The following is a 27,275-nucleotide window of genomic DNA, read 5'->3' as shown; positions in this document are numbered from 1 at the left end:
TTTTAGAAGGTCATGAATTCCTTATTTATTTTATGGAGGGAAAGAAGGACAAACTAACATTTGCAGTTAATGTGTTAGGCCTACAGGATGAACAAGTGCTCTGCGGGAGTGGCCAGAAAAGCAGCTGAGGAGGTAACTGTCCAGACAGGTAAGGAACAGTTTTCTCCTTTTTTCTTTTTTTTTTTTTTTAACAAAGATGTTTCCTTTGACATTCTCAGCTATAATATACTGTCCTTACTTCCCTTTTTCCTTTCGCAACAGTTGACCTACAGCAGCACCGCAGACACCATCACATACTTCTTTGTAGGTTACTTCTCTGCAGTTTCATAGTCAAGCAGTCAGTGTCCCTCTGAATTGACTCTGTTTCCTTGGGCCTTGGGCTCAGGGTTTATGCTGTGTTTACTCTGCTGGGTGTTTTATCCTAACTTTGTAGCTAGAACCGTGACTTCCTTGTACATTTACATCTAAAATGATTTGTCTCCCTTGGGAAGTACGTCTTTTGGTTATTGAGGCACAGCTGTTTTGGTTACATTAGTGATCATTAAGATATTTGATCTTCTCGCTTGAAAGCCACCCTCATTCCTGTGATTTTGCCTTATTTAGGTAAAGAGAGATTGTCTTTTGAGCATCTTCTACTTCATACCACTAGTGTCTTTGAAGGCGCTGTGTAGCACACAAAGAGGGTGGCATGAGAGTCAGTCTTGCTGGGATTTGAAAAGTGCCTCCCTGAAATAACTAACCTCGTGGCTGGCTGCCGTAAGAACACTTGGGCACCAGCTGCAGGGGAGGCTTTGAGGGTGGGAAAGGAATTGAAGAAATACATGGAGCCCCTTAAGATTTGGAAACGTGAAATTATTGCCAACAGGGAAGACATAAAGCAAAATTGTTGGGAAGTTAGACACAGCATACTACTGAAGACTGAGGCAATTTTTAGGAGCTCCGCTTCTGAGAGATAATGTTGAAATCGGAAGGGCATAGACTGTTGCCCCAACGAAGTCACAGGTCAGAGGCTATCAAACCAGCTAAAGCAGGGAAAGATAAGGATGTTTTTCTTACACCCACTTTATTGTTCAGCTTTGGGGAAGATAAAGAATATCGGGGCTTGTAAGCTGTTCAAAGGCTGGCCTATCAGCTAGTGGGTAGTTTGCTCCAGTTAGATGGTAAAGCATAACCACCTGGGTAAAACCACCAAAGGTGAAGAGCCCTACGGCCCTGCCCTGTGTTCTGATATGTAAGGAACACAATATCTCCAGCTTCTTTAGAAGCACCTAGACTCTAGCCTAGAGGAAAGCTTATTAAAACATTCATGAAAGAGTTTTAATGTGAGATTTGATCTGCTTCGTACTTGAATTTCAGGCTTTATCATTGTTAATCGTGATTTAATATTTTCCCCCAGCAAAGGCCCTGCAGTACAGCAGTGGAGAGCATTTCAAGATCAATGCTACTGTGAGGAACTTTTGCAAACCTATGTTTACGACCTTCAGGGTTTCTTAAGAGTAGGGAGAGAGAGCATTTGTCCAAGCATAGCTATGGTGATAGAAAAGTATTACTAACTGAAATTCTTTGAAGCCACATGTGTGAGAATTCAGAGTTTTTGGGGTTGGCTTGGCAGTAACATGTGCACATACTTTATATTTCATAATTTCCTCAGTGGGATCCAGGACAGCCTCGTAATCAAACATCTATTTGCAGTAAAATCTATGAATCATCCACTAAGTGAGGTAAAGACTATAAATAGCTTCTTGTAGTTTAGGAGAGGTCAAGTTTTGTTGTTAAATGAATTAAGGAAAAAAGTGGGGCTTTTGCGCTTTTTGGATTTCAGAGTTACAGACAAAGGATTGTATACCTGTGTTCTAGGGGAAATCTGATAGCGTATTAACTTATGAGCTGTTCAGAGATTTCACACTTGTTTCTCTTTTCCTAAAGGAATTAAGAGGTATGTGGCAGGAGCTCTGGGTCCAACTAACAAGACACTCTCTGTGTCCCCATCTGTGGAAAGACCAGATTACAGGAACATCAGTGAGTATGAGATATAATCATTGACCTTGGGCAAGTACCTCTGTGTTTCAGTAATCTGTAAAATGGGGCCAATACCAGCATCTACTTAAGGATTATTGTGACCTAGGGGCTTACAGCAGTCCCTGGAATGTAGTAGACATTAAAATAAAAAGTGAGCTATTATTAGTCATAGTATTAGTATTATGCATTTTGAGCCTGCTTTCAAAGGTGCATGTTGTTGTGTTTGGGCTTCTTTATTAGCTGCGGAAATGAAACCAATCAAAATAAAACTTTAAACTGAGAAGTTGAGCAAATATAGATACCAGGCCTTGGTCAGTTATAGAATTACCCACTAGACTCCCACTTTATTTATCAGAAAGCAGTCTAAGCTATATATGCATACTAGCATTGTAAACGTTGTAAACCACCATCTATAAGCATACTTGAATTGAGAGTGTATGAAACGTCTAGAAATCTAGGTCAATTTCTGAAGCATCAGACTACAAAAAAACAAAAAGTATTAAATGATCAGAGCAGAATAGTAATGATACTACGCATGGTAATGAATTCTGTGTAGAAGGCAAGTTCAGGCAAGTGTGGATTGTAGGTTTTGGTGACAGACACCACACTTTTCCACCGGGGGTTGCTCATTCTGGGCTGACGTGTGGCCAGTGCTCCCTCTGGTCTAGGTGTGGCAGTGAGGAGCTAACGTGTCCTGTCTCTTGTCCTGAATAAGATGAAGTAGGCTTCTCTGTTGAATATATGAGCATCTTTTCTTTCTTGGGTGAGAGATTGAATGGGGAGAGGGGTGACCTCTCAGATGGAAGTAGACGAGACATTTCTAACAAAAATTTTATCTAGGAGTGATTAGACACTTTTGTGTTTGAGAGTGAAATTTCCCCCCAGGCAGGTTTCTTCTCTGACAGTGTTGGTGTTAGAGGGCAGGAGCAAAATCTACAGGACCGCAGACTCACACCCCAGAGGGTGTGAGAGAGAATGTGATGCAACCCGTGTTGTATCCAAATCAGTGTGACGCGTTTCTCTAGTTGTTCCTCACACTCATCCCTGAATTGATTAACACCATCCCCGGAAAGTTCTGTTTTAAAGATCTTAAAAGTAAGAGCCAGGGCTCAAGAAATCATACACCTTTCCACCCAGCCACTCATTCTCGGCTCACACATGGCAAGTGAGCCCGTGTGCTAAGTGTTTAGGAGCATCTGTGTTCAATTTGCTGGTTTAACGTCCATCACTGCCATGTTTCTTACAAAAGGTGGTGTTGCCCTTAAATTATGCATTATAAACCAGCAGTGGTCAGTTCACCTGGCACCAGGCCTGAACTCAGTGTGTCCTGGGCTTTCAGAGGATGTCCATGACTAATGTTCTGGGTGTGGTTTGTTTTTCCGCAGCATTTGATGAACTCGTTGAAGCATACAAAGAGCAGGCTAAAGGGCTTCTGGATGGTGGGGTTGATATCTTACTCATTGAAACTATTTTTGATACCGCCAATGCCAAGGTGAGTTAAAGGAGAAGAAAGACGCTGGGCTGGGGGCTGGGGTGCATCCCCTAATGTAGTGAGGAGACTGTACTAGCCATTATTAATGTTAAATCAAATTCCTTGATTCCATTTTATTCTTGAATATTTTTAACTGAGTCCAGTAGAATGAAGGAAACTTCAAAAGATTATGTTTCTAACTGTTAAAAAATGTTTTTTTTTTTTTTGGTGGTACGCGGGCCTCTCACTGTTGTGGCCTCTCCCGTTGCGGAGCACAGGCTCCGGATGCGCAGGCTCAGCGGCCATGGCCCACGGGCCCAGCCGCTCCGCGGCATGTGGGATCTTCCCGGACCGAGGCACGAACCCGTGTCCCCTGCATCGGCAGGCGGATTCTCAACCACTGCGCCACCAGGGAAGCCCTTAAAAAATGTTTTTTAAATTATGAAAGTAAATATTTTCATATATAGCTACTATATGTACATAGATGCATAGGTAATAAATATATACGCATGGTTCTGAAATTCAAAAGACACATAAATGGGAATTCCCTGGCGGTCCAGTGGTTAGGACTTGGTGCTTTCACTGCCAAGGGCCCGGGTCCCATCCCTGGTTGGGGAACTAAGATCCCACAAGCCGTGCTGCTCGGCCAGAAAAGAAAGAAAAAAAGACACATAAATGTATGGAGTGAAAAGTAAATATCCTCCTGTCTCCTATTCCTTGGGTACTCGGCCGTCTTCCCCAGGGACAACTGCTCTCACTGGTGTGAGGGCCCTGACAGGGATTCCATGCAGATAAAAGCGTGCGTGACGTGTGTGCGTATGTACAAAGGTACATAAGTGTGTGGAATAAAAAGTAGATCTCCTCATACATACGTTTTTGCACAGTGTCTCTGAAGATAAATTTCTACAAGTGAAATTGCAAGGTTTAAAGGGTCTGGGCACTGTTAATTTTGATTTTTAGTGTCAAATTCCCTCTAAGATTGTACTCATTTATCCTCCAATCAGCAAGCAGTGCACAGTAGTGCTGCTTTCATCACACCCTCTCTGTTCAACTTTTTGATCTTTTCCAATCTGATAGCTGAAAAACACTACCTCACTATAGTTGTCATTTGTGCCGTTGGCCCTCCGTGTCGGTGAGGTCCGATGTGGAACGGCCTTGAGCATTGGAGGACCTTGGTGTCTGGTCCCGGAACTTAATAAAACATGGACGGTACAGATTGACATGGGATTTGTGCCTTTACAACCCATTCTAGCTCATACTCTTTTTTGCAATGACATACACTGTTGGTTCATATACCTACCATGTATAGATGAGGCTGTGGAAAGCAGAGGCTTCTTATTTATCTATTTTTAGTTTTGACTGAGTGAAAGAAGAAAGATTAGCTCTTCAGCTCTTCCTCAGAGGAAGTATTAGTTCATGGAGGGACTTTCAGTCAGCATTTGTTTTGTTGTAACATGTACAGTGTTACCCTTGAGAAAGGGACCCTGGGGTTGTGCGTTATCAGGAGGACGTGTTTCTCCTTCTCCTCCCCAGAGAATGTGATGTGTATCTTATCTGAGAGGTCTGGGTAAGGGAGCGTTCTGATCAGCCAGTTAGGCTGACCTGTGTCACAGTCTCTCAGAAACAAAGGTGTCCTTTTTCTCCCTGACAGGCAGCCTTGTTTGCAGTCCACAAACTTTTTGAAGAGGAGTATGGTCCCCGGCCTATCCTTGTAAGTTCTCAAATATTTGCACGATGAGTTTCGGTTTTTATTAATATTGTCATTTTGAGGGTGGGGTTTTTGTTTTCCTGCCGTGGAACTATTGATAGTATCTTTTAGGAACCCGCTACTTGCTTCTTCCACCACCTCTAGACCAATAGCAGTCTTATCCATGGAAATGTACAGAATATGAATGTCGCGGTGGTTTGTGGGAGGCAGGCTATTCCAAAGAAGCCTGGCTGCACTGGTCCCCCGAAGCCAAAGGCTCACTCTCGTTAGGGCCCGAGGGCGGATGACCTGACGTGCTGACCGTGAAGCGTCCAACACCAGAGACAGCTGTCAGTTCATTAATGCAACAGGCAGGCCCCCACTGCTTGGTGAGAATAGAATGGAGTCAAACAAGGGGTGTTAGACGGATCAGATGTTGAACAGCCGGAGACCAGGGTAACCTGAGGTATCTGTGGGGGAGTCTTCTCCAGTGAGACTGGAGGTGTGAATCCTAAAGCTTTTTTGGACACTGCTTTTGTCTCTGTGACTTTCCCTTTTCTCTGTTTCTGTGGCTTTCCAACCCCTCCCCTGGGCACTTTGCATTCATCTGTTATGACCGTTAAAGAAAACAGAGCTGCCTTGGAGTTTGAGTGCCACAGTTCTCTTCCTTGTAAAAAAAAAAAAAAACACAACAAAGAAAGTCAGCTTGCTCATTTTATTTTGTTTCTGTGGCTGTATTCTTAACTCAAGTCTATGCTGTTGACGGAGTTTACTTTGTTCAATTCAGATTTCAGGGACAATTGTTGATAAAAGCGGGCGGACTCTCTCTGGCCAGACCGGGGAGGCGTTTGTCATCAGCGTGTCTCATGCAGACCCACTCTGGTGAGTGATCATTCTTTTCTGACTCCAGTCCTTTTGGGGGGAATCTCTTCTGAAGACTACAGACTGTGACCCGGGAGGGGATTGCTTCTCTATATTTCTATGGTACCACTTGCATGAGATGCTGTCTTTCCTTGAAGTACAGTCTTCCTGGACCCACCAGAGAGTTGCCTTTTTGTCTGTAAGTGTCCCCCTTGTAGTTTAAGACTGGCTCGGCCCGCTAATAACACCTTAAATCTATTATCAGCACTGAAAAACTTTGCAAGGTTTTTTCACTCCCTGCTTGTGGAGCAACCAGAAGTAGCATAGTTTGAAATAAGGTGGGAATTCTAAAGCTCAGATTTTTATCTTTAAAATTAACATGGCTTTTACATTCTAGTTTGAAACATCTCTCGATTTTTCTGATCAAAATGGTTTAAATTCTGTACCATGAGTGAGATGGAAGCTCCAAGAGTCTATACAGTTTCCTCCTGTGCCTTTTCCATGCACGTTCTACTCCCGTCTGGAGGCCGTGCCTGCTCTGCAGCGTCACCCTGCCACGTGAGCCTTTCAGACCCATCTCTAGGGTCCTCTCCGGAGACCCTTCCCTTTCTTACCAGCCCAGGTTGATGTTCTTCTCAGAGCCCCCTATTCACTGTTATTATAGCCTGGGCCATAAAAATAAGAGTCATAGACATTTATTGAGAGTTTGCTGTGTGCCAGGCTCGGTTCTAAGTGCTTTATGAGAGTTCTCTCTTTTAATTTTGGCAGCAACACGTTGAGGTAGCTTAGCTGCTCCCCTTCAGATCTTTTGCTTATTGCTTTAGTTGGGTGGTTTCCTTATTGTTGAGTTTGAAAAATTAAAGAAAATATTTTGGATACCATATATGTGTTTTGCAAATATTCACTCCTAGTCCGCGGCTTGTCTTCTCATGCTCCTAACCATGTCTTTCGCGGAGCAGAAGTTTGTAATTTTAGTGAAGTTTAGCTTATCATATTTTTTTGTTTGTTTCTTTCATGGATCCTACTTCTGGTGTTGTCTCTAAAAACTCATCTCCAAACCCATGGACACCTAGGTTTTTCTCCTGTGTAATCATTATATATATGTTTATATCTTTAATAGTTTTGCAATTTGCAATTAGATCTGTGATCCATTTTGCGTTAATTTTTATGAAAGATACAAGATCTTTGTCTAGATTAATGTATTCAGATGTGAATGTCCAGTTGTTCCAGTACTGTTTGTTGAAAATACAATCCTTTCTCCATTGGATTGCCTTTGCTCGTTTGTCAAAGATTAGTTGACTGTATTTGTGCGATTCTGTTCCTGGACTCTATTCAGCACCATTGATCTGTTTGTCTGTGCTCTCTCATCAATACCAGAGATTCCTTTAGCTTTTCATTGAGTCTTGAAGTCGAGTAGTACCAGTCCTTTGACTTTGTTCTTCTCCTTCAAGAATTGTATTAGCTATTTTGGGTTGTTTGCCTCATCATGTAAACTTTAGAATCAGTTTGTTGATATCCACAAAATAACTTGCTGGAATTTTGACTGGCGTTGTGTAAATGTATATAAAATTGGGAAGAATTCAGTCTTCCTGTTGATGAACATCGGATAGATCTCCATGTATTTAGATCTGCCTTGATTTCTTTCATCAGAGTTTTGTAGTTATACACAAGTATTTCATTTGTTTTGGTGCCATTGTAAATAATGTGTTTCATATTTCAAATTTCAATTGCTCATTGCTGGTATATAGGTAAGCAGTTGACTTGTATATGAAGCTTGTGCTTTACAACCTTGGTTGGTTCTAAGAATTTTTTAGATGATTCTTTGGAATAGATAGTCTTATCTGTGAACAGAGACAAATTTATTTCTTCCTTTCCAATCTGTATACCTTTTATTTTCCATCTTCTCTTACTGCCTCACCTAGGACTCCCAGCATGGTGTTTAGCAGGAGATGAAAGTGGTCATCTTTGTCTTGTTCCCGATCTTGCAGGGAAAACATCTAGTTCTGTCTCATTAAGTATGATGTTAGCTATAGGTTTTTTATAGACGTTCTTTATCAAGTGGAGGAAGTTCCCCTCTATTCCTAGTTTACTAAGAGTTTTTATCAGGAATGGGAGTTGGGTATTTGTTTGTTAAATAAACTTTTTATTTTGGAATAATTTCAGATTTACAGAAAAGTTGCAAAGATAGTACAGAGAATTCCCATATGCTCTTCATCTGGTTTATTCTAATGAGACATCTTTCATTAACTGTGGTACTTTTGTCAAAACTAAAAGTATATTACTATTAACTAAACTCCTGACTTTATTCTGGTTTCAGGTTTTTCCACTAATGTCCTTTTTCTGTTCCAGGATCTAATCTAGTATACCACATTGCACTTAGAAATCATAGTAAAAGAAAAAAAGTAAAATGTGAAACAATAAAAGGTGACATAGTCCTGTCACTTCATAGTTAATTCTCGAATTCCTGAAGACTTTAGCAGCTCCCACTGAGTGTGATTTTGGAGGTGTTTTAGCAGATCTGCTTTGATCTGTTTTATTTTAGTCTACAGTAAGTTTCATTTGCAAATCAGAGAGCCCCTTGGTTACAAATTAATTTATAAGAGGACAAATTCTAAGTCCAAGGTCACGTTGCAATTCAGTTGGAGCAAGGACTGAGTCTTGGTCTTCAAGACCCCCGAAGTGGCTTCCATGTGCCATTAATGTTCCTTCTACCTCCAAGATTTTCCTTTTTCTTTCTCTTAAGTATTGCTTTCCAGTGTTTATTAGCAGTGGTAGTTTGCAGACATTTCTGTTTCATGGTATACCATTAACTAAATGGTGAACTGATTTAAGCAGTCACATCTGTAGGCGGGATCTAATGTTGGAGACATGGGTAGAAATATTTAGGGTTGCAGGGAACTTCAGTGAAGTGGCTTTGACTGGAGCTGAATAAACGTGCTTTGAATCAGGAGACTTACTATCTGCTTGGTTTTAAATATACTCCTTTCTTTATAGTAACTTTTTATATGTATAAATATTTAGAATAAAAGAGGGTACTTCTAATACCTTCTTTTTGTTTTTCCAGCATTGGATTAAATTGTGCTCTGGGTGCAGCTGAAATGAGACCTTTTATTGAAACAATTGGAAAATGTACAACAGCCTATGTCCTCTGTTATCCCAACGCAGGTGTGTGTTTCAAGGTAGTCACACATAGGAAAATGCAAAAACACAAGACCTGGGTAGATAGGGTAACAGATCTGGATTAAAAGAGTTTGTTTTGCAGGTCTTAGTATATAGTTGACTTTCAATAGGAATTTTCTAAATGAAGAATATTTGGGTCTAGACCACTGTTTCCCTCTAGACTTGAAGGAACAGTTTGGCTCAGCCTGAAAGGGTCAGAAGTGGACAGAACTTGGGGGCATGAAGCCTAGTCATAACTTAACTGACCAGAGCCTTGGAATTGGTGACAGTGCTTGCCGTGTGGGCGTGGCCAAAGAGATGAGTGCAAATAACGTGAGAGAGAGAGCCCTCTTCTTTGTTCCACTGTATCGACAAAAGAGCCTGTTACTTTTCTCCTTTTTAAAAGTTAGGACTTATCAGTATATAAAAATTCCTAAGATAAATGTAGACAATTTTCAGACTATCCATTTAATATTGGTAATCCATTCTGGGTTAACCAGATTTCCTGGTGAATGTTTCTGAGCACCACTTAACTACTTTGGGCTCAAAATCATTTTCCAGCCGTCTTTCTCCAAATATATACATTTTAATGTGCAGTAAATTTTATTTCCCACCAGGAATGAGATAACTGGAAGGGGATAATAAATAAAACAGGAAATTGGATAATTAGATGCTAAAGTCTTTACTTGGGAAAACTTACTTGAAAGGAGATGGGTTGTGTTTTGCTTATTTTTAATTGCATGTCCAGTGCTCATTAGTTCAAAGCATGTTTGGTGCTCCTCCAACCCCTACCCCTAGGCGTCTAGGAGACAAGAATGAATTTCCTTTACAGAAAAGGGAGGGATAGGGGTAGGGGAATTCTGTCTCATGTAGTAGTGATGCTTTTCTTTCAAATAGAAAAGAAATAATGGATGTTTATTTTCCGCTGTGATTTTATTGTTGTTGTCTGGTATGGCGTCTCTGTACTTATTATGTTTAATGTTAAGAATTCTTACTTGTTTTTGCAAGTAATCACGATTTAATTATAAATATTTTTTCTAACCTTTTAACCTAAAACCTTTACAAATACTATGGCATTTGTTAAAGTAGTTTCCAATAATGGCTGAAATATACTTTCTTAGGTCTTCCCAATACCTTCGGTGAATATGATGAAACTCCGCACGTGATGGCCATGCACTTAAAGGTCAAGAATCCTCTTTCACTTGGTTTTTAAGAGATCGAGAAATGGAATTTTTGATTTAGAATATCTAGAAGTAGACTTTTCCCCTAAAGAAATCCCAGTGTATATATAAAAAATAAAAGCTTAAGATGAATTAATGACGCAAGAGGGAAGAGATATGGGAACATATGTATATGTATAACTGATACGCTTTGTTGTAAAGGAGAAACTAACACACTATTGTAAAACAGTTATACTCCAATTAAAAAAAAAAGATGAATTAAAATGGTGGAGGCAGAGGGAGGGGGCTCGCTGTCAGCATCCTTCTCCACGGTGGGTACTCGTGGCTATTGGGAAATTCTCAGAGAGGTCCAGCCCAAACTAACGGAAACTCAGCTCTCCTCTGCAGCCCTCCCAGGTGGTCCCCTCCACCCTGCAGACTGCTGGGTGGAGTCTATGTCTCCTTGCTCCCCATTGTCACCTCCCCCATTCTCCTTCTCTCCCATACACCTCCCGTCTTTGAATCCCAGGTCACGAAACCATACTACCCACGACCCCTCCTTATCACTAACCCCTGGGTCTCTTTTCCCTCATTCCTTGTATTTTTAGCTTCTGGCTTACCGACATTCTCTCCTAAACTATTTCTCACTTAATTCTTATGTTTTCAGTACCTTATGTAGATGCTCTTTTCAGTACTCTGACTTCTCACTTCCTTGACTTCCTCTCTCTTGGTTATCTTGTCCTTCTTTCAAACCAGCTGCAGTTAAACTCCAGCTTTCAAACCAACTGTGGTTAAACTCCAGACATGCACTGTGCAATATGTGTAGCCACATGTGTAACCTCTACCACATGTGGTCATTGGAGCACTCGAAATGTGGCTGTTGTGACTGAGGAACTGAATTTTTAATTCTTTAAACATTTGAATTTAAATTTAAAAACTGAATACGTATTATTGGAAAATGCTTTACTTAGCTCACATTCATTCTGCTCAGCATATGGGTAAAAAAAACTTTATCGTGATCAGATAGGCAAATATCTCATTGCGTTTCATAGTATCTGAACTGGTCTCTGCTTTTAACCTTATGTCTAAGGCTTATCAAAGCTTGATATCTAGAGTTAAGTATGTTTAGCTCTCTTTTAGATGGAAAATTAGTTATTCAGGAAATGCAGATTTTCTGCTGAATTGGTAGTGGTGAGTTTAGAATTCAGATGAACTCTCTGAAACTTTTTCTTTTCTTAAGTGCAGGATTTTGCCATGGACGGCTTGGTCAATATAGTTGGCGGGTGCTGTGGTACGACACCAGATCATATCAGGTGATAATCCCTTCTAAGTATTTTACCTTTTGTTATGGGATGAATTGTGTCCCCAAAATTCATAGGTTGAAGCCCTAATCCCCAATTCCTCTGAATGTGCCTGTATTTAGAGGTAGGGCCTTTAAGGAGGTAATTAAGGTAAAATGAAGTCATATGAATGAATCCTGATCCAGTGTGACTGGTGAGGACACAGACACACACAGGAACGGGCCATGTGGAGACCCAGGGAGAAGATAGCCAGCTACAAACCAAAGAGAGGCCTAAGAGGAAACCGGTCCTACTGACACCTTGAGCTGAGACTTCTAGCCTCCAGAACTTGAAGAAATAAAGTTTGCTGTTTAAACTGCCTAGTCTGTGGTATTTCGTTATGGCAGCCCTAGCAAACTAAGATACTTTATATTTTGAAAAGTTCCAAAAATTAAAGTAGAAAAGTAATAAAATGAACCCCCATGCACCTATCGCATAGTTTCCATAATTTTCAGCATTTTGCTATTCTTATTTTATTTATTCTCCAACTTTTTTCCCCTTAAACTATTGTAAAGCAAATCCTACATATCTCTTTTCTTTTTTTTTAAATTAATTTTTATTGGAGTATAGTTGCTTTACAATGTTGTGTTAGTTTCTGCTGTACAGCAAAGTAAATCAGCTATATGTATACATATATCCCCTCTTTTTTGGATTTCTTTCCCATTTAGGTCACCACCGAACACTGAGTAGAGTTCCCTGTGCTATATAATATGTTCACATCAGTTTTATACATAGTATCAATAGTGCATATATGTCAATCCCAATCTCCCAACTCATCCCACCTCCCTTTCCCCCTTGGTATCCATACATTTGTTCTCTATGTTTGTGTCTCTATTTCTGCTTTGCAAATAAGATCATCTATACCATTTTTCTAAATTCCACATATATGCGTTAATATACGATATTTGTTTTTCTCTTTCTGACTGACTTCACTCTGTATGACAGTCCCTGAGTCCATCCATGTCTCTGCAAATGACCCAACTTCGTTTCTTTTTATGGCTGAGTAATATTCCACTGTATATATGTGCTACATCTTCTTTATCCATTCATCCGATGATGGACGCTTAGGTTGCTTCCATGTCCTGGCTATTATAAATAGAGCTGCAATGAACATTTTGGTACATGACTCTTTTTGAATTACGGTTTTCTCAGGGTATATGCCCACTAGTGGGATTGCTGGGTCGTATGGTAGTTCTATTTGTAGTTTTTTAAGGAACCTCCATACTGTTCTCCATAGTGGCTGTATCAATTTACATTCCCACCAACAGTGCAAGAGTGTTCCCTTTTCTCCACACCCTGTCCAGCATTTATTGTTTGTAGATTTTTTGATGATGGCCATTCTGACTGGTGTGAGGTGATACCTCATTGTAGTTTTGAAGCAAATCCTAGGTATCTTAACACTCTACCCTTAAGTACCTGAATAATATTCCAGTGCTCAAGGAGGGACAGCTGATATTTCTTGTGGGCAAATACCTGCCTCCACTGGATTCTCTCATGAAAGGAAAAGACAATAAGCAACAAGCACCTTGAGGTCAAGAGGAGCATCTTCACCTCGCCTGACACAGTCACTGCTTAACCCACGTTGTGGAGTGAGGGCATGAAGGAAGGGGGTGGAAGACAAGGGCATGGAGAAGGGTGTGGTTAAGTCCCTGCAGTTTCGTGCTTTATAAGAAGATTGGAATTGAGTGGAATAAAACACAGTTGAGGACTGTTTGTATTTTTTCCCTAGAGTGACTGATGGTCATATTTTGAGCCAGTCATCTTATTGTTCTTCGTCTTCTTGCGTGCCTGTAATACGTTCACTGTCCTGAACTGCCTAATGTTGCACTGATTTTGTTGATTTCCATGATAGACTCTATGAAGAGTCTCTATAATTTTTTAAACATCTTTTAAATAATATCTGAAAGTTATCAGTAATTGAGGATAGCTTATCTTTGGATCTCTTTTTGTTTTTAAGGTTATCTCCTCCTTTATAAAGAGAGTTTTTTTTTTTTTAACATCTTTATTGGAGTATAAATGCTTTACAATGGTGTGTTAGTTTCTGCTTTATAACAAAGTGAATCAGTTATACATATACATATGTTCCCATATCTCTTCCCTCTTGTGTCTCCCTCCCTCCCACCCTCCCTATCCCACCCCTCAAGGTGGTCACAAACCACTGAGCTGATCTCCCTGTGCTATGCGGTTGCTTCCCACTAGCTATCTGTTTTACATTTGGTAGTGTATATATGTGTCCATGCCACTCTCTCACTTTGTCACAGCTTACCCATCCCCCTCCCCATATCCTCAAGTCCATTCTCTCTAGTAGGTCTGTGTCTTTATTCCCATCTTACCCCTAGGTTCTTCATGACATTATTTTTTTTTCTTAGATTCCATATATATGTGTTAGCATACAGTATTTGTTTTTTTCTTTCTGACTTACTTCACTCTGTATGACAGACTCTAGGTCCATCCATCTCACTACAAATGCTCAACATCATTAATCATTAGAGAAATGCAAATCAAAACTACAATGAGATATCATCTCACACCGGCCAGATTGGCCATCATCAAAAACTCTAGAAACAATAAATGCTGGACAGTGTGTGGAGAAAAGGGAATACTCTTGCACTGTTGGTGGGAATGTAAATTGATACAGCCACTATGGAGAACAGTATGGAGGTTCCTTAAAAAACTACAAATAAAACTACCATACGACCCAGCAATCCCACTAGTGGGCATATACCCTGAGAAAACCATAATTCAAAAAGAGTCATGTACCAAAATGTTTATTGCAGCTCTATTTATAATAGCCAGAACATGGAAGCAACCTAAGTGTCCATCGACAGATGAATGGATAAAGAAGATGTGGCACATATATACAGTGGAATATTACTCAGCGATAAAAAGAAACGAAATTGAGATATTTGTAAAAAAGTTGTTTTAAAAATACCTGTGTGGGGGGGGTTTGTGTGTGTATGTCTATCTATCTCTGCGTATATATTTGCTGCTTTTACTTTGCCATTCACATACTCATTTGGGGGGCAGTAGAGTGAGCAGTTCATACTGGTCCTGATAAATTTGGTAGAGCAGCCAGATTTTTCCAGGTTGATCAGAAGACAGACTTCATTGAAGCTGATAAGGTTCAAAAGAGTATGAATAATTAAAACAAAATTTTAGGAGTAATTATTTTGGAGTTTCAGTGATGTATTACTCTTTACCCTCCCTACCACATATGTGTGCTTGAAAAAAACAGACCTAAAGGATTTAATTTCCTTAACTCCTGGCACCTCCGCTCCTATTTGCTCTTCCCTCTCAACAATGAAGCCTTTCTTTCGTTTAAATTACCATGTGGATTTGATGGAGTTAAGGATATCTTCAGGTTTGGGAAGGGGTGGAGGAGATTTGCTGTTAGCATCTGTGCCAACCATCACATCTGTAGGTTCACATCTGTGAGCACAGAACCTGGTACAATCAGTGTACAGCAACGGGGCAGATACAGAAATGTTAAAGATTGTAGATTCATTTTCTGCGTTACTGAGAAAACTGAAAAGCACGGTTGCTACTTCACATTTGGAGCTAGGTATATAATAATATTAAACAGACTTAATTTCATAGGTGGAAATTAGTTTAATTGAATTTTGTTTGGATTTAATGGATATCGTGTTTTCTCTTTTAACTCAGAGAAATTGCTGAAGCTGTGAAAAACTATAAGCCTAGAGTTCCACCTGCCACTGTTTTGGAAGGGCATATGCTACTGTCTGGTAAGTCGTAAAGACATGATTTTTTATGATTTCAGAAATCATTTGTAGATTGTTAGTATGTTTAGTCTACATGGTAGTGATGTTTCTGCCAAAGAACTTGTTTATTAGGTCAAAGAAGTGTACATATTTTTCTTGGTACTTAAATGAATTGTGGTAAAGGATGCTTTGGTTTTTTTTAGGGGTGAGAGCGGGAAGATACTGACTTCAGGGAAATGTGAATGAAGGCACAGGTAGTGGCCTTGGTCAGACTTATTGTGCACTGCTTTGAAAACGTACATAGGCCACAGCCTAACAGTTTGAATCATCAGATTTGCTGCTAGTTCCTAAAACACCTAGCCCAGGCTTAAGGTTTTTTAATGACTGTAGCCTCTTCCTAGAAAATTTTGTTTGCTTCTGTAACATTATTGTCACGCTCTTATGTTGGCTGTGTGTTTAGGCTTTACAAAGAGTTGTGATATTTATTATTCTGTTTTATTCTCAGCAGCCCCGTGGAGCAGGCAGCTTCCCTTTTTCAGAATGAGTTCTGATATTCACAAAAGGAACATTACTGAAATAGATGATCATGCCAACTATTAGAACAGTAACTTTAAATTTTATATTTTTCCCATAATACTTTAATGATGTATTCTTAGATAGTATCTTTAAGCAAAAAAAAAAAAAAAAAAAAAAGTGTATACAGATTTTGAGAGAACCTGCAAATAGCACACATGAGGAATTATACACCCTAATAATGGAGAATTTAACATTTCTCTACATTGCTGTATTTTTGTTTCATAGGTTCTCCTAAGAAAAATGAAATAAAATGACAGTGAAGTAAAATAAAAGTGAGAGCAAAAGTAATACCCACTTTTCTCACTCAGAACATATTGTATAGAATTACTCCCAGTGAGTGAAAATAAAGCTGGGTTAGAAATATGCTTCTTCAGGCTGCCCTTTTTTTCCTTTTTTACTCCAAGAGACGGGATGAGATGAGAGGAAGAGGACAGAGATGTGTGATGTATGACACACTCCCTACCCTGAAAAAGTGGCTTTTGTCAGAGAAAGGTGTGGTAGGGTAGTTTCTTTAAACCTTAGATCTTAAAGCTATTAGTTGACTTCAGCCAAGGGCTAAGTTGAAATTGTTAGCCTTTGCCAAAATCGAAACATGAAAGAACCATTTAGTTAAGATTTTTAAAGAGTTTATGTGTAAGAATGAAAGAATTCTTTCTTCTAATTGGAATTTCATGTGCTATTTCTAAATTATTTTAAAAATCATCTTCAATCAGATTTTAAAAGAATGGCACCAAATACACTCTTTTTAATTGTTCTTTTATAAATTGCAGACTTGAGAACAATGTAATTTTTAAAAACTTGTTTATTTATATTTTAATTTTTGGCTGCGCTGTGTCTTCGTTGCTGTGTGCAGGCTTTCTCTCGTTGCAGAGAGCGGGGACTACTCTTCGTTGCAGTGCAGTGGCTTCTCTTGCTGTGGAGCACAGGCTCTAGGTGCACGAGCTTCAGTAGTTGCCGCACGTGGGCTCAGTAGTTGTGGCTTGTGGGCTCCAGAGCACAGGCTCAGTAGTTGTGGCACACGGGCTTAGTTGCTCTGCGGCATGTGGGACCTTCCCGGACCAGGGCTCGAACCCGTGTCCCCTGCATTGGCAGGTGGATTCTTAACCACTGCACCACCAGGGAAGTCTGAGAACAATGCAGTTTTTGTGTCAGACACTTCACATTCGTAATAGATCGGAAGTGCTTTGTGTGAAATGCTTTTAGGGCAACACCACAGGTTCTCTTCGGCATTTAAATGCTGGCAGCCCTGCTTGTCTGCCCTGGGAACCCCAGGGTCTGACTAAGGGTCAACATGGAGGGGGAGGGGCGAGGGGCTGTGAGGATGTTACCAATGGGAAAGGAAATCACAGCCCAAACTGGGAAGTGATAGTCTTCCCAGTCGGGGAACAGAAGACCTGGAATAGTTTTTGTAATTACCTATCTTCATTATTTTCCTCTCCCTCATGTCTCTTTCTTCCTCAACCAGTGCTTTGGGAAAGGGCTCAAAAGCCATTTCCTTTTATTAACAAGAACAGCTGTGATTGCTGGTGCTCATGTTATAAGCTTGATAATGTTTATCAGTGTTATCTGGTCTCATTTTTACAGTAACATTGTGAGGCAGATGCTTCTGCTGTCTCTATTTTATAAACTCAGAGGCTCTGAGAGGAGTCCCCCAGAGTGTTCACCGGGCTGGCTGTGCAGGGCTCAGAGCCTAAGGCTGGCCTCCCGAGAGCCTGCTTGTAACCAGCTGGCAGGACTCCTGCTCCTCATCCTGTAAATACAATGAGTAGAGCAAAACCAGTTAAAGGCCTTTTCCTATAGCGGTACTTTATGCTGCATGTTGCTTTTCTACCTCAGTGTAATGTGTCCACGTTAATTATCTGGCGTTGGCCCCCGGATCAGCCTGTCACAGTGGAGATGGTATTGTCCCTTTGCAAATAAGGAAGGGGGAGCCGAAAGCCCAGGCGGCTTGCCCAGAGGCAGCCAACTCCAGGGCTCAACCCAGGTCCTTCCTCGAGACCCTGTTTAGGCCTTGCTGGTTGCTGGTTCTTGGCCTCTGGATCAAAGAGACGAGATAAAGCTCTAAACACACTGTTGGTGGGATTAAGAACGCTTGTTCCATCAGGCTTCATGCCGATGTCTGAATGGACAGCTGTGGAGCAGGCATTAAGATTCTAACTTCATGGTTTTTGCCCCAGGCTCTTGGTTACATAAAACTATGATGATAATTTTTCCTTGTTTCTCAGAGCTGATACGATTCAGCTCTTGAGAGAAATTTGCAATTTAAAACCCTGAAATATTTCTTCTTTTGAGAGTTCTCGTTATAAACAGAGAGCCTTTTGTTGTGTTTAAATATCCCCGGGGGTGGGGGGGGGATGGCCATGACCCTATTTCCACATTGGGTCTCCTTAGCTAGTCAGACGCGCTGTGGCACAGAAACTTTCTCATGAAGACATTTATTTTCTGTCTGTCTCATGTCGTTACATGCATTTTCAGAAAATTTTCAAAATGCTTCTCTTTTAAGGTCTAGAGCCCTTCAGGATCGGCCCGTACACCAACTTTGTTAACATTGGAGAGCGCTGTAACGTTGCAGGATCCAGGAAGTTTGCTAAACTCATCATGACAGGAAATTATGAAGTGAGTATCTAAATAAGACCCTCGAGGCATCTGCCAGGTTTTTGGCTAAGACAGCTTGCAAGTGAAACAGCTCTGCCTTTGATAATCATTAGCAGAGCTGCTGGGAAGTGTGAGAAGAACGGTAAACTGTGTTTGTAGCAGGCAGGGCTGGTGGGAGGGTGAGACTTCGAAAAGTCATAGCTGCCCTTGTCAATATTTTTCAAAAACATTCATCTAGGGTATGAAGTGGGGTGAGATGGGAGGCACCCAGGTTCTAGCTATTTCTGTTAATTGTGAAATACATTTAAAAATTTGACAGACTCTTCATTTTTGCTTCTCACAAATCTTTCCAAGAAAAAGGAAAGCCAAGACAATTCTATTCTTTTCCTCATGACCACATCAGACACTGACTAATGTGGTATTATTGATTCTGTTCACTGTAAAATAAGCTAAACAAACACAAAGCTTGCAAGGTAGTTTCACCATAGGATTCTTAAACTCGGTCACTCTAAGGGTGAGCAAAATTGAATCCAAGTAGAGCCCACTCTAAAAATCTGGACAAATTTTTTTTCCTTATGCAAATACAAAGTTAAAATTGGAGGAACCTGATCTGGGCTTTAATGATAGCCTTTGCAACCTTTAGGAAATAGATCTTCCAGCAGCCAGCATCAAAGCAGACTCACTTCTAATCACAAAGAAAGGGCTCATGTATCTTCCTTTAGGGACTTGTTAATGACTGCTCCGTGGCATCCCTCAGCGATCTCCTCTGCAGGTACCTCAGTAGGGCCTCGTTACCTGGTTCCTGACAGTTCCCGTCAGTCCTATTCTCTTCGTTCCCGCTGCTGCCTAGCCAGCACGTTCTGCTGCCACGGTCCTCCCCAGTTCAGAAGCTTTCACGGGGTGGCCTTTTTTGCACATGGGATAAAACCCAAACTCCTTCGGACCGCCATCCACATAGACACCAAACTGTCTTCCATCCTGATCTGTCATCTGAACATTCCAGGCGGCCTGCTTCTGCCTCCAGGACTTTGTCCCTGTTTGTTCCCTTCTGCAGTCCTGATGACCCTTCATGGTTGTATAGCGTTCTCCAGTTGGCAGTATTTCTATTCCTGTTTTGATTCTTAAGACCATTCTGTGGTGTCCCTTTCAGCTCTCAGATTTGATACATTTGCTTCTGAGAGCAGACGGCATTTTAGGAAGAAGCAAACAAGTGGGAGTGATATCTGTCATCTCATAAGCTCTTACTATTGAATATATGCCAGTGACTGTGCTGAGTGCTATACAGCATTGCTCGTGTAATCTTTACAGACCTGTGAGATAGGTGCTGCTATTATCCCCATTTTACAGATGTGCAGCTGGAGGCTTGGGGGAGGTTAAACCACTCTCCTGCTGTTTGACAGCAGGTGAAGGATAGACCCTAAGTCCTCCAAGCCCCATGCCCTTCACCGCTCTGCTGTCTTGGCTTGGAGGACACGGGAAGGAGGCCGGGAAGTAGGAGGGGGTTGGGGAGGAATGGCTCCTCCCTGGATTCCAGTTCCCCATGGTTAGTGACCCCTCAAGGCTCTGTGGTTAAGGGAATGACCTGAGAGAAGGTCCAGTCCTGTCTTTGTGCCCAACTTGTACACCTTTAAATAAATCACTTCATCTCTCGGATCCTATTTGGGAAGGTTGGACCGCTGAGCTGTGATTCTGTGGCTCTTCTGATGTAGAAAGGTCAGGCATTGGCGTCTATGTTGTGTGTCTTTTGACCTCTGGTCTACTCAGGTCGTTTGCCATCTCCCCTGTGCTCCCTCCAGTCCATTTTCCAGGGGCAGCTAAAGCTGCTCCCCTCAGGTAGCTTTCTCCACTTCAGTCCTCAGAGATCTTGCCCTTCCTGGTGTTTCGGCAGGACATTTGACTCGTACGTTGTATGGCAGTGCCCGTAGCTTTTCATATGACTACATCACATGCCCCCAACTAGATGAAAGCCCTTCAAGAACAGGGACTGTGACTTATACTTCTTTTTATTCTTTATAGTATTAATATTTAACATACTGCTGATACCAAAAACATTTTTTGCTGAATTTTATTGAGATCCTTTTTCTCTGAGTAACCTTGTGTTATTATGAGTGGTCTTTCCTGTGGCTTGTGCCAGAGGGTCTCATGCTTATTCTTTTACGGTGATTGCTAAAAGTTTCTGTTTGGTTTCTTAGGCTAAGAAAAAATTAGGACAACATCAGAAGCTACAGTTGATTTTATCCCTGCTTATTCTATGACACTATGAAGTGTGCGACAAAGACTTAAAGTCTCTGCTGTACCAGTCAGTTAGAAAGCCTTATTGAACACGTCTGTTTTGCCCTGTATTGTTCAAATGAGAGTGGGAGATACCTAAGACCTTTCTAGATTTCCAAACGCTTAAAATCTGTTTCAGAGAATAAGCTAATATTCGTGAAATCGTGAGGAAATAATAATGTAATACACCATGTGGTAATGTTTATAATAGTTACAGATGTTTAGAGGCAGCTGGTCATTGCGGAATAAGCAGTGTTTCCCAAAGTATGTTCCCTGGAACACTGATCCTACAAGATATTCCTTAAATGACTGTAAGTGGGAAATGCTATATATTGTATCTTGTCCTTGGAGATTTACGGTGTAAAATAGCGTATCAAAGGATTTGAAAATCCTTTTAGCACAGAAGAAGTTTATTTAAACGCATATTTCATGTAACTTCTATCAACAGCCTACAATGACTGCTTTGCACGTTTCGGCAAACACTGAAGAGTTAGATAACTCTTGGACTGTTTCTCTAAGGACTTTCCTTGGAGGAGATGGGACTTGAGCCGGATCTTAAACAGTACAGGAAGGAAGGGGGTTGTGTTGGAAGCAGAGGGAACGTCATGATGTGTGACACAGAGGTGGAAACAGATTTGGCTGGGTGGAGGGTGCTGGGAGTGGGCGATGGGGGAGAAGTTCAGTTGCGTGAGAAGATGGGGCAGGTCCCAGAGTGCCCGGAACACCAGGCTGAGGGCTTGAGGCTCTTTACAGGAAGAGTCGAGCTTCGCCAGGTTGTGAAGAGCGACCCGCTGTGATGGAAGCGATGTGTAAGAGAGCTTCATCTGGGATGGTTGAGAGCAGGCTCAGGGTCAGGGGTGCTGGCCAGGCAGTCTAGTGGAATCTAAAAGGACTGCCTGGTGGGGGTGGTGAAGGACTACTTTTCTCAGCCTTCTCTTAGTCACCCTCTCCCAATGCTCGTTCCTCTTGAATGCCGTCCTCAGGAAGCTCTGAGCGTTGCCAAAATGCAGGTGGAAATGGGAGCCCAGGTGTTGGATATCAACATGGATGATGGCATGCTGGATGGACCAAGTGCAATGACCAGATTCTGCAACTTCATCGCTTCCGAGCCTGACATTGCCAAGGTCGTACAAAACCTTGATTCATCAAGGGAGTTAACATATGCTGCTCTGTCGCTCATTTAACTTTGTCACTTGTCCCTTTGTCTGTCATGTCATACACTGGTTTTCTGTTGTCCTGTATTGAAAGTTTCTGATTGTCAGTTTTCTCACTTAATGGCAGCCTTTCGATAGAAACCAGACTTTAGAGAGAGATGTGACTTCAGTGTGGCTGTTTCCAAGGCTTCCAGAGTTGGTCACAAGGATTGACTGAGTTTCCTCTGATGTCTGGCTAGGCTAAGAACCAACTTTTCATGTCTCCGAAGGATATACTTACTGTTCCTACAGAATCATTATTTCTCTTCCTGTCGCAGACAAGAGAACTCAGTTAATCCTTACTTATTGCAGGAAGAAGAGACCTTGTTAGGTTTAATCAGAGTGAGACAGACTTATAAAACAAGATTAAATCAAGGTATTAATGTCAGCTTTTACATTTGTTCTTTAAAAGATGAAAGTTAATATTTGTGTCCATCTTTTCAAATATTTTAGATCGATTCTAAAAACTTAAAAGTCTCACTTCACTTCTCTACCATTGAATTTGTGATGAGGAGTGATTTTTGAAGTTGGTTTTATTGTTGGTAGTGTTTGAAAGACACCTCCTATAGTGCTTTAAGAGATAGGGTTGTCGTTTTTTTGTTAGGCTTCATTCAGCATATGTGTAAGTCTTGTGGTAAGCAGTGAATTACATTACCTGTCCTTCATTTGTCTTCAACTCCTCACTTAAAAGCCTCCACAGTCCTCTGGGAGTAAATATTTTGCGAATTTAAGGTGCAGAGAAGCTAAATGACTTATTCAAAGTCTGAATCAGATGGGGAGCCCGTGAAATGACTTCAGTGCTTTCATTCTTATGTTTAGCTGTGATCTTTTGAGTTATCAATTTCTGGCCCATGCATGGGGTCTCTTGTGAGACTGGAATTACTCCAAGTTTTTTGGGCTTTAGGAAGAAGGGCTTAAAATCAGATTAAAATCGTATCTCTGTCACACTACTGTTATTTGTTTCTTGTTTCCCTAAGGAAGAAGGAGGGAATGTCTGGGGGTCCTTGGAAGGGGATCTGTGGTGACTTACAGTCTCTGTGTGATCACCTTCCCCTTCTGACCTCAGGTGCCCTTGTGCATCGACTCTTCCAATTTTGCTGTGATTGAAGCTGGGTTAAAGTGCTGCCAGGGGAAGTGCATTGTTAACAGCATCAGCCTGAAGGAGGGAGAGGATGACTTCTTGGAGAAGGCCAGAAAGATTAAAAAGTTTGGAGCTGCTGTGGTGGTTATGGCTTTTGATGAAGAAGGACAGGTGAGTGATTTCTTTTCCTCTCGCTCCATTGTGTTACACAGGCTTAGAGCAGTGGAAGAGAACTGAGTCCAGAACAAATGCGTTTACCATATATACCATATGTGTGTGTACACACACACACACACACACACACACACACACACAGAGGCATACCTCCGAGATAACCACGGATTCCATTCCAGGCCACTGTAATAAAGCAGATATCACAATAAAGTGAGTCGCCTGAATTTTTTGTTTTTCCAGTGCATGTAAAAATTATGTTTACACTATACTGTAGTCCATTAAGTGTGCAATAGCATTGTCTGGGAAAACAACGTACATACCTTAATTAAAAATACTTTATTGCTAAAAAATGCTGACCATCACCTGAGCCTTCAGGGAATTATAGTAGTAACATCAAAGATCACTGACCACAGATAACCATAACAAGTAGAACAATAATGAAAAAGCTTGAAATATTGCGAGAATTACGAAGATGTGACACAGAGACATGAAGTGAGCAATGCTGTTGGAAAAATGGTATCACTAGATTGCTCGAGGCAGGGGTGCCTCAAAGCTTCAGTTTGTAAAAATGCAGTATCTGTGAAGTGCAATAAAGTAAAGGCCAGTAAAACGAGGTGTGCCTGTAGATATACGTGTGTGTGTGTGTGTGTGTGTATACACAAGTACATACACACATGTGCATACATACTTATATGTGTGTGTGTGTATATATATATAGATATATATATATGAAAATTACATAAGACACAATAAGGTTTTTACATCAGTTGAGAAAGGAGTTATTCAGTAAACGTTATTTGAATAACTGACTCTGCATTTGGAAGAAAAAGTTAGAGCCCCATTTCCCACCATATCCCAATATAAAATATACATCAGTTAAAGATCTAAATGTAAAAAAAAAAATCTAAAGAATATATGAGAAAATATTCTCTGAAACTTGGGAAGCCAGAAAGAAAACTGATAGATTTATTTACCTAAAAATGTAAAACGTTGTATGACAAAAGATATGGTATTATTTGCAGCATGAGTAATAGCAGTGGGTTAATATCCCTACTATGCAAAGAGTTTCTATAAATCAGAAAGTAAAATGCCCTAGTCAAGTCAGTAGAAGAATGAACAAAGGAAAAGAATGAGCGAATTTTACAAAAAGAAACAAAAATAGCCAATAAACCTATGAGAAGTTACTATACTTACTAATAATTATATTATTTTATGTTTCTATAAATAATTCCAATGTTGGAATCAGGAAGGGGCGATGGAAGACTTCAAACACAGTGATTGTTTAACCTGGGTGATGGGTGTGTGGTGATTACTGTATTGTTGTCTTATAATGTTATAAATACTTTCATATCTATTCCCTATTTAATTTGATTAAATATTAATTTAAAAAAATCCATACCTTATAATTCAGGCTCCTTCTGGGAATCCTTAATAGGTTGAGTATGTGTTCATATTCATTGTAGCACTGTAGTAGCAAAAAATTGAGAAGGCTCTAAATGTCCATTAATAGGGGAATACTTAAATCTGCCTACATGTCATATAGAATACTGTGTAGTAGTTAGAAAGAATGAGGTGATGGAACCATGTCTAAAATATATATATGTATATATGTGTATATGTGTCTCTCTATATATATATATTTTGGCCACACCATGTGGCATGCAGGATCTTAGTTTGCCGACCAGGGATCAAACCTGTGCCCCCTGCAGGGGAAGCGCAGTGTCTTAACTACTGGACCACCAGGGAAGTCTCTAAAATATATTGAAAAGTAAAAAACAAAACGAAACAAAACCCACCAAGTGGCACGATCCTGGTTTTATTTAATAAAAAAGGATTTATATGAATATGTGTGTGTCTGTAAACAGAGAAAAAAAATTTGGTTGTTAACTGGAGGGTAGGGGTGAATTGACTTCTTATATATATAATTGATAAGTGGTGGGGTTATATGTTATTTTTCTTTCTTTTCTTTGTTTTCTTGTGTTTTTGAAGTAAAACTGTTTTTAACAGAAGTGTCTTGTTTTTGTGCAAAAGATATATTTTCTTCATGAAAAAAATTCACATAGAGTCCAGAAGAGGACAAAAGAGAGTTAATTTTGATAACAAACGTGTATTGAACCTTTACTTGCACCAAGCAAGCACACTCGCATGTTAAATCAGTTTTTCTTCCCAACATATACATGTCGGGTATATATTATTATTTTTGTGTTTCATGTGAGTAAACCAAAGCACAAAGACTCTGCCTGACTGTTGTCACACAGGTAGCAAGCAGTCGTGCTTGGATTCAAACCCAGGAGATCTGGGTCTGTGCTAAGTGGTTGGGTGAAAGAATCCGGGGTGAGGCTGTCAGGGAAGAGTTGGCTATTTTAGATAAGGTGGTCTTGAAAAGCCCCTCTGAGGGGGATATGTTTGAAAACCTGAATAAAATGAGAAAGCCACGTGGCTATTTAGGGGAAGAGAAGAGGTTCTAGAAAATTGCAGATTTCGTATGAACTACTGTTCTTTAACTCTTGCCCTGACTCAACAAAATGTTGACGTCTTCCCGTCTTAGTAAATATGGATTATAACTCCATCTTTTATGCTTGCATTATATTCCAGTGTGTATGTTTTACTTAGCCTATTATTGCATAAAATTGCGATTGTTTCTAAAATTTTAGTAGGATGAACAGTGGCCAGTGAGTATACTAATTCGTGCAGCCGTTTTCCTCTCGTAGAGTGATTTTCTTAGTTCATAGAAGTGGTCAAAGGCTGGGTCAAAGGGTGTGCACATTTGACATTTTAACACACACTGTTAAATTGTCCTTCCGAAAAGTTGTATCTAGTCATCTTCTGCTACTAGTTCAGTGTGGTAAGACCATTTGACATAATTTTTATTTTTACCAAAGGTATATATGCAGATAGTGAAAGAGACAAATAGTTCTTTTTATGAAAAACAGAAGCCCTAAGCCTCCAGGTCCCCAGAGGCAACCACTTACAAGTTAGCTGATTCTTGTATCATTTACCTCCTTAATTTCAAATTACAGTTTTAGTTATTATTTGTTGCCTTTCTGTAGTGGGTAAGGATTTGACTTTTTCTCCATCTTCTGCTCCCCACTCCACACATCTTTACTTTTAATCCCCCCATCCTTCCAATATAGTTAATTTCAGTTGTAACTATCTTTGGCACTTATATTAAGCTGTGTAAAAGCTGAGCCATGTAGTAGTATACCATGCCATGATTCCTTTTCCTTTCCTGCACCCTCTTTCTTTTCTATGAACTTAATACCTATCTTTGCGTTTGCTTTGCTTCTTAGTATTTTCAAACTGTTCCCTAGTTGTGTAAATGTCCAATATCCAGTGTATCCAAAGACACTAAGTAGACTGTTGTTTTAATTTCTTGAAGAATTATCTCTCCAAGTCTTCCGATATAATCTGGAAAGGTTGCTCAGTAGGCCAACTGCACAGCTGTCACTGCAAGATGTCCCATCATGTGGACAGTTCTTCTCACCTCTCTTTTAGGTGTTTAGATCTCATAATTTCCTCATTCTTGGTTTAATCTCTCATTTAGTGAACTGTATCCTCTGGTTAGCTTCTTATGAAAGAAGACATGGTAGTAAATATTTTTGAAACCTTTCATGTTTGAAACCGGCTTTATTCTACTTTTTTTTTTTTTTTTTTTTTTGTGGTATGCAGGCCTCTCACCACTGTGGCCTCTCCTGCCGCGGAGCACAGGCTCCGGACGCGCAGGCTCAGCGGCCATGGCCCACGGGCCGAGCCGCTCCGCGGCATGCAGGATCCTCCTGGACCGGGACACAAACCCACGTCCCCTGCATCGGCAGGCGGACCCTCAACGACTGCGCCACCAGGGAAGCCCTATTCTACTTTTATATTTAATTAACAATTGTGTGGGTATAGGAGTACAAGCTTGAAATTATTTTCTCTATGTTTTGAACTCATTGATCCATTGTCTTCTAGTTTCCATTAGTATTGGTG

General features: G+C 40.6%; 1 protein-coding gene across 5 annotated transcripts in view; it reads left to right on the top strand.

Annotated features, from left to right (window-relative positions):
* Positions 1-27,275, top strand: part of MTR (5-methyltetrahydrofolate-homocysteine methyltransferase) — a 116,833-nt gene that overhangs the window by 29,638 nt on the left and 59,920 nt on the right. For all 5 annotated transcript variants that reach the window (XR_010838998.1, XM_067025664.1, XM_059054616.2 and 2 more), the window contains 12 exons: positions 79-148; positions 1,927-2,019; positions 3,405-3,511; positions 5,142-5,201; positions 5,965-6,059; positions 9,103-9,203; positions 10,319-10,380; positions 11,603-11,670; positions 15,361-15,440; positions 18,496-18,608; positions 21,842-21,982; positions 23,118-23,303. Coding sequence is in view for 4 of the 5 variants with exons in the window: in XM_067025664.1 (XP_066881765.1) it covers positions 79-148; positions 1,927-2,019; positions 3,405-3,511; positions 5,142-5,201; positions 5,965-6,059; positions 9,103-9,203; positions 10,319-10,380; positions 11,603-11,670; positions 15,361-15,440; positions 18,496-18,608; positions 21,842-21,982; positions 23,118-23,303 (1,176 nt within the window). In the remaining variant the exon portion in view is untranslated. The remainder of the gene's footprint in view (positions 1-78; positions 149-1,926; positions 2,020-3,404; positions 3,512-5,141; positions 5,202-5,964; positions 6,060-9,102; positions 9,204-10,318; positions 10,381-11,602; positions 11,671-15,360; positions 15,441-18,495; positions 18,609-21,841; positions 21,983-23,117; positions 23,304-27,275) is intronic.

This window comes from Kogia breviceps, chromosome 2, assembly GCF_026419965.1.
Source record: "Kogia breviceps isolate mKogBre1 chromosome 2, mKogBre1 haplotype 1, whole genome shotgun sequence".
Lineage (NCBI taxonomy): Eukaryota > Metazoa > Chordata > Mammalia > Artiodactyla > Physeteridae > Kogia > Kogia breviceps.
This window is presented reverse-complemented; position numbering and strand designations above follow the sequence as displayed.